General features: G+C 44.6%; 1 protein-coding gene across 2 annotated transcripts in view; it reads right to left on the reverse strand.

Moving 5' to 3' along the window:
- Window positions 1-12,951, reverse strand: part of LOC117467656 (signal-induced proliferation-associated 1-like protein 1) — a 42,565-nt gene that overhangs the window by 13,588 nt on the left and 16,026 nt on the right. For both annotated transcript variants that reach the window (XM_034111449.1, XM_034111448.1), the window contains exons 2-7: window positions 4,448-6,079; window positions 4,189-4,319; window positions 2,857-3,045; window positions 2,600-2,774; window positions 1,370-1,473; window positions 977-1,134 (exon numbers count right to left, since the gene is read on the reverse strand). In XM_034111449.1, the coding sequence (XP_033967340.1) occupies window positions 977-1,134; window positions 1,370-1,473; window positions 2,600-2,774; window positions 2,857-3,045; window positions 4,189-4,319; window positions 4,448-5,900 (2,210 nt within the window). In that variant the 5' untranslated portion in view covers window positions 5,901-6,079. The remainder of the gene's footprint in view (window positions 1-976; window positions 1,135-1,369; window positions 1,474-2,599; window positions 2,775-2,856; window positions 3,046-4,188; window positions 4,320-4,447; window positions 6,080-12,951) is intronic.

Below are 12,951 nucleotides of genomic sequence, written 5' to 3' on the forward strand. Positions count from 1 at the left end.
CCTTCCAGTCAATGCTTTTGTCTTAATGCTACTGTAGCTACCTGCATAAAAACAACACCGCTGGTAGCACTGACCGTTGTGGAGCTTTCCCATAAAAAGGGGCCAGTGCCGCACTGAGATGGGAAGACACAACCAGATTTGTATTCAACATTGCTATTGGCTTTGGTCAGTCTGGCCTAGTTCAAATTCTAATGAGTATCCTTAGTCTCTAGATATAGTCATATATATTCCTAACTGGTGGGCTAACCTTAAGGAGGACATATTACACTAATGTTCAGGTTCATATTTGTATTGTGTGCCTCTAAGGCGACATGTTTACATGCTGTAATGTCCATAAAGCACTTTATTGTTCTCAAACTGCCTGTGCTGAAGCACCTGTTTTCACCATGGTCTGAAACCAGAGCCCAGTCTGCTCTGATTGGCCGGCTCTGTTGTGATTGGCCAATCGCTTTGAGATGTCCCATCCCTTAGCCTATCACCTACAATGTGTTGGAGTGCTAGCCAATATAAGCACATAGAGAACACTATGTTGCAGAAGTAAACAAACGATGGCATTTCAGGCAGAAATGTTGGATTTGAGCCTTTGCAGACCATTTGCATGCACACAAACCTATATAACACACTACTGGGGAAGGGAACACCCAACAAAGCCTAAAAAGGTCTCTTTAGACCCAATTATTTGAGATAGTGAGATGAAACGTTTTCATAGCTTTGGTATGTTGTCCGATTTACTAAAAACCTGAATTGATACAGGAAGAGGTTTTGTTCAACCCAAATGCCCCATACACCAGCCCTGCCTTTGTCTTCCTTCCTTCCTTCCTTCCTTCCTTTCTTTGACAGACCACATAGCACATACACATTTGCAAAAGAAAAAAAGGCTTGAGCATGTTTTCCTTGTGGTTCCCACACATTTACTGTACACAGTTTTCCTATTACCCAGTAGAGGAATTCCTGCTGGGCTAATAAACAGACCCACCTGTAGCATGTGTTGTCAGAGCAGGGATCGTGCACCCGTACGATGATGAAGACATGTTGAAAGTGAGAGCGAATGGCCTTCGGGGTGAAGGGGTGAGCGCCGGGCTCCTGGAACACGATGGTCACTATGTCGTTTCCTATGTGGCGCTTCCTCAGCAACTATTGAAAGCATCATAGTCTTAATTAGGGACTTGAATCTGAAAGCATACCAACCATTCTGTGCATTCCATTTAATGACAATAAACAATTAAATGTTCTTTTTAACAATAAAATAAGAAATCTGATACCAGTCTTAAGTAATAACAGGTGCTCCTCTGAATATATACATATACACCCTCCCTCTGGGTATACCATAACTAATGGCATACCAGAGGAATGAGCTCTCAATCTGTACCTGTTGTTTGTTGTTGGGGGTGTAAGGCAGCAGCGTCGTCACATGGAACATGATCTCATAGTCTTTGTAAGTCGTGTACAGGGAGTGAGTACCCGTGGAATCCGCTGCAGGGAAACATAGCAATACAGTGTTGAGCTCCATTTAACAACTAATGCCATCCATCTGTCTCGCATGTGTATCCTGTGTGTTTCTCTCTCTGTGGTTTCTGGTGCCAGACAGGATGCAATTTCACTGTAGCCCAAACAACTAGACAATGGTGAAGTGCATATCGGTGTCAGCCGAGATAAGATGACTGTCAAACCTGAAGCTGACTCTACTGTTTAATACAAGTGTAAGTTGCCTTTCTTTTGTGATATTACACTATCCAGAACAAAGGAAACTGTCGAAATGTCGAAATAATAACATGTTAATGGCCGGTGGGTAGAATTTAGAGGGGGATCTATTATCAGAATTGGAGAATAATATTCATAACTATGTTTTTATTCGTACTTAAATCACATGTAATGAAGACAGTTTTGTTAGCTTTGAATGAGGTCTACACATACATGTTTCGACAGAAATGTAGAACCGAAAAAACAAACTCTGGTTTTAAATAGAGCCTTTCACTTTTTGACATCAATGCAATTGCTTGTAAAACTGCGGCGACATCAGCCAACCAAAATGTTGTTGCTCATAAGTGGTGTTATGGTAAGGATGGGCTATGAGTTCAGCAGAAGGATACTCAGTTAGTTTCAATCTGCAACCACAACACTAGATGCCACCAAATCCCACACACTGTTGCTTTCATTCATTTATCTGGCCAACAAGACCATAAACTGGCCATCATAAACTTCTTAATCTGTTCACCAGACTATGCTGATTGTTAGCCAGGTTCTCTGACGACTGATGCAGTTATCATCATGAACTCATTAGTACGACTGAGGGATAGTTGAAGATACACCAGAGAGAAAATGATAGTTCAAAATAGAGAGGAAAAGAAAAGTAATATAGGCAACACATCAGATCCAGTGCAAGGAAACATTTGACCAAAAGCAAGATTAAGGACCAAAGTTCAAGCACTGTAAAGTTATATAAAGCAATATAAAGCTAAAGTGGACTTCTAAGGATAAAAGGTTGAAGCCAAGAAAAAGTACATACAGTCTTCTATATAACCAGACATCCACTCAATTACAATAATGTGTTGCTGTAGAAATGCATCACAACCTGGGTCACTAAAGTAAGGAAACATACTTTTTGTATCCAGCTGGGCTCGGTACTTTGTGAAGCCCTTGAGGCGGACCTTGTCCCCCAACAGTTGGAGGAACTCTTCCAGGGCGGGGCCAGCCATCTCGTTGTTGTACATCTCCTCCTCGGTGCTCTGGCCCGCTCGGCAGTACATCACCCCCACCTTCACCTGGAAACTCAGCTGAGGGACACAATAGTTCACGTGAGGACACAGTACAATGTTGAAACGAGTGTGTTCCAATAACTCTCGTTAATCAGCTCACCATTTGTTCATCCAGTTTCATCAGCTGCTCGGTGACTTTGGGTGTGTTGAGGGCCAGTCTGAGGCACGACAGATCGAGCTCAGGGAGAAGGTACTCCAGCACCTCCTTGACGGGCAGCCCCCGGGTGGTCCCGTGCTTGGAGGTGGAAGGCACTGCATCCTCAAGGATAGAACCTCTAAGAGTGGTCAGCTGAATGGAGGGAGATAGGGAGGAAGATATAACATAGAGGAGTGTGAGCAGAGGAAAAAAGCAACTTTGGAATCTTTTAGAGATGAAACACTGACAGCAAAACATGCCTGCAGGAAAAAAAGACAGGTCCCTGCATATGTTTTAAGTAACCCGCTCCCTTTACCCTTAAAGAAGGTGACATGGCACAACAAGAGAATTATGACTCAAACCCTTGTGTAAATAGAAAGTGGAACTGAGGAAGAAGAGGTGGGAGGGCTCGTACAAGCATTCTGTTTACACAAAGTCTGCATTGTGCTGGGTTCTGGGAGTGTACTCAATCACTTCACTATCATAAGCGGCTGGAGAGGGGCTTCGACTCTCTCTCCTACGAGCTTGAGGCTGTGCTGTGCTTTGTTTACAATGGACCTGTGTTCCCCATGTCTGGAAGGTAGGGTAGTGGGCGGGGGTCCCGTGGTACTTCAGTCTAATGTGTGGGGGTTTAATCACATGCACCTGTTTTTACTTAAATCCACAACAAACATCCTCAGGCAAGTGCCTTAAACCTCTGTCTGTGAAATGTACGTCCATATAATAAATACCATAACCTAAAATTGAAAAAAGCCAAACATCTCATAACCAGACCCAAAAGACTTGGAGCCAACATTGCAACTCAATATGACAGGCTATTTTTACTGATCCACACAGCGGTTTGAGGTTGTGGGGCACTGACAGGCCTGGGAGGCTGGAAGATGAGCGCACATCCTCACATTTCTTCACACATTGCGGATATTGGAAGACAGCTGAATAGCCCCAGGGTTGGTTGCATAATAAGAAACAAAGACTGAGACTGGTTTTACCTAAGGCTGGACCTCCTACTATGAAGCAGGCATAATAGGATTTGAACTAGGCACTCCTTTAATAGATATAGAAGGTGTATGAACTGGATATAAAATCTAAGCAAGCAATAAATTAAATGAATGTCTTTTCTCACAGTCAACCAAAACAGTCACCCTAACTTTCCCAAATCTGTGAGTGCAAAACCAAAAATAATTGTCTGCCTCATTAAATCTGTTGGGCCGTTTCCCTCCTCAGCAGAAAGGATTGATGTGATGCGGTGCTGAGGTTGAGGTTAGGGTGTAGGAAGGATGGGACACTACGGCTAACCTCGCTGGTTCTGAAGATGAGGCGGTAGCTATACTGCTGGCCGTGCTCCTTGTCCTCTTCCAGCTTCTCCCTGCGCAAGCTCACCGCCACTGGACCCAGCGCCTCGTCCATCCCAAAATAGTTCCAGTGCTCTGAGGAGGAGGAGGAGGTAGCAGGGGAAAAGGGCAACATTTTAAAACATCTGTTGGGTAATATCAAACTTTACTGCTTTGAACAACACACTTATGAATAAAAATGAAAGCGGTTGAATTAAACGTACCCCTAAGGTAGAAGAACTTCCTGTAATAGTAAGCTCCCAGGTCCACATGCTCCACAATGTATTGTTTGCCCTTTTCGCTGAGCGTGCTGGGGCCTTCCTTTGGCCCCTCTAGCACTGCAACTCCAGCATTTGTGCAGTGCGTGCTCACAGATGTTTCGTACACGTTTACTTCCTCGATCAGGGTCCCCGATCCACCGTTTCCTGCTCCTGCACCATGATACCCTGTTACCAATCTGCGCCTCACAATACCATCACCACCTATCTCGTTGCGGAAGCAGGGGCAACTTAACAGCATTTCGTTGCTCTGTTCGTCCCCCGCGTCCAGACCGGGACAGTCTCTGGAACAGAGCTCCTCCTGGCTGCCGCTCGGGGAGCTGTAAGGCAGGCTGTGTGTGGACGACAGGGTGGAGGTAGCCGAGGCTACAGCGGCAGCAGATGCCCCCGTGGTGGTGTTTTTCCGCTTGCCTGCAATCTGCCGCAACTGAGTAACTTCGTTGAGGTCAAAAAGCATGCTCTGAACATCATAGTGGGCAAAGCCTCTCTGACAAACCCAGGGGGGGCCCATGTCCTCTATCCGACTGTCCTCTGCATCAGACCCCGCTCTGGGGGAGTCGGACTCACCCCGTACGTTTCGAAGTTTACGGAATATAGACTCGCCCCCTGTCTCAGATTTAGTCCGTCTCTTTGGGGGCTTATCTCTGGCTTTTGGAGGATTGCCGTCTATGACATCCTCCTGAATATCAACGCTGGCCTGCATGGCCCCCACATTCAGGATGTCTTCCAGTTTCTCTGGAGCGGGGCTACGCTGGTCAACTTTTTCCCCTTGATAGCCCCGAAGCATTGCAAAGAAGCTCTCTCCAGATGCTCCGTGCTGATCTATTGAGGAGGTGCTACCATATTCGCGATGAAGAGGAGACCATTTGGCTCCCGATGCTGGACCCCATTCGTCTCCACTGTCACCGCTAGCTTCCATCTCGCTGATAGTCATGTCACTGTTGCTGCGCTGACGAATGCGTCTCTGTTTTCTATGTGCAGGACCCCTGTAGTCTCCGGGCACTAGGTAATGGGTGTCCAGGCTGTAGTTGTTGGACTGGACCTGTGTTCGATTCCTCAACGTATTGTGAATGTTCCGCAGCATTGACGAGTCCTGAGGGCTCATTACAGCACCTAACTTAATGTGACTTTTTCCAACAGAGGGCACACCAGAGTTATCGGGCTCTGTAGCTGACTGCCACATAATCCCTGCAAGGTCTCTCCTCGGGGGCCAGTCAGCCACCCGAGCCCGTACACCCATTTTGGGAACACCTGTGCCCACAGGGACATGAACATTGTCTGTGCGGGTTGCCACAGTCCCTCCATTGACCAAACGGAGGTGGCGCGTGTAAAACTCATCACTGGCGGGGACAGAACCCCCAACGGTGCGCTCCATGGGTGGGCCCTTCAGGCTGGTCATTACACCAGTGCAAAATGCTTAAGGCACTCAGCAGGGAGACATGTCCGCCTCTGGGATGGGATGCTGCTCCCTGACGTCATGAAGCAGAAAATAAGTGAGGGGGCAAGCCCACCTCTTCAGCATTCAGGCCTGCATACTCTGTCCACACTTGGCATTTGTCTTACTCCGAATAAAGTATCCTGAAAAGAAAAAGAAAAAACTGTTAGTTCATACAGCAAGGGTTTGGAGAGAAGATAATCACAAACGCATCTGTTTCCTGACTCATACCACTCTTCACTCACACATACAAGACTAGAATTAAGAAGAACTAAGCTCTTGGGTCTTAAGTTAAAATTAAGTTGCTGAAAAAAGGTCCTTAGTATAGGAAAACCAGACATATTTTCAATGGATTGGCTGTGATCAATGCCCTCTTCTTGCAATGGGAAAAAGCACAATCGTAACTAAAATCTCACCTCTTAAGTTAAGCATGCACATCTCTATTTTTACTGGTTTACATCAGCGTTTTAGGGCATCTAGTAAAATAACTGTCCATCTCCATACAACAGGGGCATATTTTGAGACGTGAACAAAAAATGTTAAGCAAATGTTTGTATAAAATAAGAAATATATGTACAGTCGCCTCTTTGCATGCAGCTTTAAACCGCAACATTAGTGAATTGTAATGCAAGTTGCCGTTTTCTCGGTCAAATATCTAAAGCTGCACATCAAAAAGCAAAAGTGGCCCTTTGAAAGTCATAGAGAAGTGGGTGATGATCCACTGCCTGACAAATCGGGCCAATTTGGCAGAGAGACACTGGGAGAGATTAAGGCTCCACTCTCAGTCAGCCCTGCCTGGCTGTGGCTGTGATCACATTAGCCTCTAGCAATCAGTGCAGTGTGACAGGCCGACAGCACCACCACCTTCACACTGCATCCAAAACCAGGGCCAAGTTAATGCTAACTAGAACATATTTTTGTATTATTATTGGTATGATAAAGAAGACATGTTGCTTTATAAAGTACAATACAGTAAGTCAACTGAGAGATGGGTCAAATGTTCCCAAGTCAGTGCAGTGTGTCTGATAATATAAACTTCAATTTATAAATCAGGGAAAAAGTGCAGGTGTAATTTGCATATGGCATGATTCATGATGCAAAGCACCCCAAGTCAGTGTTTCCTCTAAACATTTTGTTTTCTGACAACACATCTCTAAACATGTCAATATGACGCAGCAGAAAACCCTTCTGTTAGACCGAAATCGAGCAAACACAAGCAGCATGAAGGATTGGCGTGATTCCTGTTATAGTAACAGTGTATCAGTTATATTTCATATGTTCTCCTTTTTGAACCAGAAACAAAAAGCATTCAAGAACAAGGTCCTCAAGCAATACAAATCATTATAGAGGGTTTGGCATTGAGCCTAGCCATCTGATAATAAGCATCAAAGACCATCAAAGGAAATGGACAGGGTAATCTTCAGATTCAAACCCAGGATGAAACAGCGCTATGGTTACATGATAGGAAATCTTCAGCTAGAATAAAAAAAGTCAAATAAGATGAAAGAAAATATCGCCACTGTGATCTTTTATCTGCCAAAAAAGAAATGATCCCAACTATACATCCCTCTCATATATAGGCACTCATTCTTTGGGGCATGGGAGTAGAGTACAGTAAGTGTCTAAAGCAGATTAATGAAAACTCATTAACACATTTTAAAAAAACGAATTCCTGCCCTACTAACACCATCATTTGTCTGACAGAATGTGAGTGAAAATAGTTGTGAATGTACATCAGACAGCAGGTCCAGTTCTAGAGTGCTGAGCCTCATTCCCAGATGCTGAGAAGCGTCCATAGAGACAGACAGAAGAAGAGAAGCAAACGTCCCAGTAAACAGGCCGCTAATCTCCTGATGGATGGATCACTGGCTTCATGGTCTTGTCAGATTAAAAGGAGTGTGGGATAGTGACTGAGGGAGTGTGTCTTGTAGTTGTTTGCGTGACAGAGAGACTAGGGCTGGGAGATTACAATTCTGTTCAGCAATGATGCTCTGATTTTGCCTTGTGTTCAAAATCCATCACAACCTGACTATTATTTACAGTGGTGGGGATCCCTACAAGAGATAGAGATTAAACAGATGATTTTTCTTTTTTTAAATCTCAGTGGGACTTGTCCAAACAGCCTGAGGCTGTTGACGAAATGAGGTTAACTTCTTGTAATTAGGGCTCTGACCTCACAGCTGGTCTGTCAGGCTGGTTGAGGGATGAGCAAAGCGGTGGTACAGATTCAGAGGGAGGGGACACCTCTGAGGTGCAACAAAGTGTTGTTCCGGTTGTAGGGATGAGTCTAGACACAGAGGACTGCGCTCTGAGAGAGTAACATGCCCCTATAAAGACTCAGCCGGCATGTGTTACAGGTGACTCAGAGACGGGGCCTTTCACCGCACATGAAACTGGAAGACAGACAGCAGTCAGTCAGCAGGACAGTACTGCAATGAATCACAAATATTAACACAGAGTCTTTTTAAATATGACTCACAGAAAATACAAGCAACTTCAGCAAAGATCTGAGTCATGATCAAGAAACAGCCTGAGGTGCTAGTAGAGATTATCAAAGCCAAGGCCCTCTGGAGGGGGGGTCTCTGTTGCTGAGCTGGCTTGTCTCGATGTTGTCCTCGAGAGAAAAGGACCGCATGCTGGAGTTGAAAGACTCTTCGTACTGGGTCTCCAAACAGAGATGGAATGAAGTTTCCCAGTAGACTGGGCAAGTGTTTCCAAAGGCGAGACAAAAGAGCCGAAGGATTGCCCTACAAGCTTGTAATTACTGCGTACTTGAAGGGGGCTAAGGGTCTGTTTGGCTGACACTATTGGCTCTCAGTCAGGCACATTTAGCCCATTGGTTCGTCCAGTCCCCTAATCTTCCCCTGCTATAAGGGCTGACTGGGATGTCGGGCAGCAGGCACAAAGGTCCCTCTGTCCTGGGCGAGACTGGGGCCCCATTCCAACACAGTGAAGTCTTTGAAAATTGCCTGGCACAGGAATTCTAACTGTGGCTGGGTATATGAAGCCTGCCAGGAAATAAATTAGAATCAAGGGGGACTGGACAAATAGAGATGAAGCAAACACTAATCCAAAATGTGGAAACGTTGCATCAAAGAACGAAGAGGATACATGTGTGATGAGCAAAGGAAGGCGGAGGAAGGTCGCACCTGGCCAGAATAATAGCAAAAAGGCCTTTAACAAAAAGCAGAAAATGAGTCGGAAACACTCATTGTGGCAACACATATAGTGACGGATGACTAAGATTTGGGGAAGCAACATGGGAAAAACCTGATGAAAGCTACATAGTGGTTAAAGTCTTCCACAGTGAGCAAGCTTTCCCATAAGGTTCTGCTCCAGTCACACAGAGAATTGAAGCTTCAGAATAGAAAAACTCGGCAGCAATACAAAAAAAAGTCCACTGACTCCTACACAACTTCATTTCCTGTCAACGATGGAGTTTTACAGGGGTAAGCTGAGGTCTCTACACATCCACTGAGCTGCAACCTAACCACAGCCGCCCATAGGGCACGGATGCACAGGAAGTAAAAAAGTATCTCCTCCGCCGATTCCCTGATTCCCATCTGCGTAGCTCTTTAAAAAAAAGAAATTCAGTCTGCCGCCCCCCCCCCCTCGTGCATCTGGCTGATAACCAAGCAGAAACCTGCCCGTCTGATTGAGCAAACCTGAGAACCTGACGCCTTCACAGAAAAACAGGCAGGCTTGCTGGCAGACACACGGTACTAACAGCATCCAACCACGAGCCAGAATCCTGGAATGCCACCAATTTCAGTAGAGGAAGTGATGAACGTCTGCGAGTGGGGAGGGAGAAAAAAAAGGACATGTTTGGGCAAATTCTTAGAGGAGTGCAACACTGACTCTCACAGTGATAGTAAGTTATAAAATACTTTTAAGTCGGCCGTCACTTTACAACCACAGGCTTCTATCTTTGCAGTTTTACTGAGAGCTCTGATCTCTGAGTGAAGTGCAACGCCACATAGAAACGAGAATTGAACCGACGAATTGTTCAACCGACCACACATGCAATGCAAACACAGCGTGTCATTGGAGCACTTAAAAAACCGGTGGCAGTGTATCGACATTCATCATCGCTATTGTTCTGCGATGTGCTGCTGCTCGGCCCTATCTCTGGGCCCCTCGCTATCACTGCAGCACAGCTCACTGAGTAATGGGCATAGCGAACCACTGGCAAAGAGAATTTCACTCACAGCCTTACACAAGAAGACAGGTCTGGAGGAGCGCCAGGATATATCCATTGCCATTATCTCCAGCAGGGTGTCCTCGATCCTTCCTCTCTTCTTATCTAGAAAGTACTTCACAAGGGGTTTCACATTTTACATCGGAGAGACAGCAGGATAAATAGACACTTGAAACACTTGACATAGTTTGTATTTAGAAATGGTCAACTCCGTCCTATTTCTAATGTCATTATCTGGGTGGGCCTTGAGTTTGACAATGAAAGCCTTTGTCCAACTCTTAGAGGGCAATTTACTTTAAAAAAAACAACTAATTGCACTGCTAACAGCTTAGGTGGTCTGCTTGTACAGAGTAAAGAAATATATGCTAATCTGTTAGCTGCCCAGTCAAGACAGAAATATGAAAGAGTCCAGTCTTACACAGGTTTGTATTCCATTAAAGTATGTACATCAACAGAAGCTTTACAACTGTATAAATACATTAAGAGCACAGAGACCAGGCATGAGTAGGTTTAGTGCCTCATGTTTGAAGTGGTTTTATAGTTGACTTGTCTTTATTGAGGAGGTTCACATTTAAGCTTGTCAGCTTTAAAAAAAGATATATACTATGCATTATAAAGAGGAATGGAGAGGAGGCAGTGGCTGCTGCCTGAAGAGGAATGTTACAAATGCTAATGAAGTGGTAGCCTGGTTGCTGCAGTATTTGGGAGCTGAGGTTTGGAAGTGGAAATCTGCTCTAGGCTGCACTTTCCCTCTCCATGCCTTCTTTGCCCACCTCCAACCTCAAGACTCCATTAGAGAGACAGTGGGCTCCTGATCCACATGGACAGGTACAGACAAAGGCTCTCGGGGTTGAGGTGACGTGCAACAACATTAACATTAACCTTTCTGTTGGTCGCTTGTTAGCAGACCCTTCACGCGATGGCAGAGCGAACAGGCCCATAGTGATAGCCCTATTGTTTAGAACCAGTGGTGTAGTGGGCATTGGACGCGGGGGTACGCCGCACCCCCACTTATTTGGAGCATGATCTTTTTTTCAATAGTCTAATAAATATAAAATCATTGCCAGAGTTATCAGTTGCAAGTGTGTATTTGTTGTAATAATGACAAAAACATAATACATTTCACCGTAATTATAATAAAAAATAAAAACGATTTCCTTAAAAAATTATGATTCGTCATCACTTGTGTGGCATTGCTTGGAGCTAATTAAAATAGCGTCCCCGTAAAGTAGCGTTAAAACTACTGCCCACAAATAAACTTACATGGGTTACTATTTTTTTATTTAAATGGTAAATGTATTTAGGAACCTACCAATGTGATTGTGGGGGTGGACCTCAAATCCTCTAAGGGGGTCCAGCATGCTCCACCGGTAAGATTTTTTTATTTTTGGAGTTAAATGCATCAATCTGGTGCACTTTGAGGGGAAAATAAAGAGACTAGATCTATGGAAACACCTATATGAAACAGAACTGTATACATTTCAATAATCATACAATCATGGCCATAACCAATAACATACCATATCCAATATGAAAAAACACTGAAACTTGTTTATTTATTTATTTTTGGTTCATCTATAGTTGTGAGTGTGTCTGTGCTCCTGAATCAGCCTCTCCTGTCTCCCTCCTCTCCTCTCTTCTCCTCTTTGAGACAGCAGCAAATGTTTACATAAATGGTGACCAACCCGTTTGAGACCCACTGAGAACTTAGACTAAGTTAACTATCTAAACACTCAGAGTCCTTTACCTCACCTGAGCTGAGGTTATCCCGAGCTTGAATGAGACACAGAGACCAATCAAGGGCTTTGATTTATGATCTGTATGACAGTGGCCATGTCGGCAGGCCACATCATGTAGACAGCCAGTCACCCTGTGTGAGGCAGGCCACTTAAAAAGGCCAGGCCATCGGGAAACCCCCATCCTCCCGATGGCCAGTCCGGGACTGGGTACATGAGGTGTAGAGCGACTGATCATTGTCCACAATGTTAATCGATCGCAGATGGCATCGTGGTCACGGACGAATAAAAAAAACAAAAAATTATTAAAAAAAACAAAAACTAAATGGGTCGCGAAATATACCTGGGCGGCCCGCCCAAGTATAGTCTATGTGTAGGAAACCCTGATCTATCTGTGTAGAGTGCAATAAGGCTGCCAAGACCTCTCTTAATATACAATACAATATACATTACTGGCTTGGGTGGGCACCTAATTGTACTGAAGTAGTATGTAGCAAGTAGTGTTTGCCATTGGGCAGTAACACTTACGGTGAGGGGTTACAGAATGTTCTCTTTAGCTAACATACAGTTTATGGTTGTGAGTTAACCCTCTCAACTATAAATGTTTGTTCTTCACAATGTTTTTCTAAGGTGGTGGAAAAAAAGCTATCCTCTTATCTTCCATATCTTATCTCCGTTTAAACTTTGCCATACCCCCGTGTCGTAAACTGAAAGTTAAACACAAACTACATTTTAATCATCTCTGGTACACTTCTAGAGTTAAGTAGTGTTGTAGTGGTGTGTGCGTTTGTGATAAATGTCGTTGGACACACAGGTCTTTTACTGGTCTGGAATACATGGTTCAAACACCTGTTGATCATTATCAGGTTCATTGTTCAGCAACCAATGGGAATTGTGTGTGTTTAAGTTGGGCAGGACTGATGTAGCACCATAAAGTTGATTGTGGTTAACCTGGCCACGTGTGTTGGCATCGCGCCAGATGCGGATGAATAAAGCCCAAAGTTCGCCCTGTTAACTGCCACTCTGACAATACTCACACCTCAAAGCCCAAACCACTGCCATATGGGGCTACTGCTACTGT

This window comes from Pseudochaenichthys georgianus, chromosome 22 (genome assembly GCF_902827115.2).
Source record: "Pseudochaenichthys georgianus chromosome 22, fPseGeo1.2, whole genome shotgun sequence".
Classification (NCBI taxonomy): Eukaryota; Metazoa; Chordata; class Actinopteri; order Perciformes; family Channichthyidae; genus Pseudochaenichthys; species Pseudochaenichthys georgianus.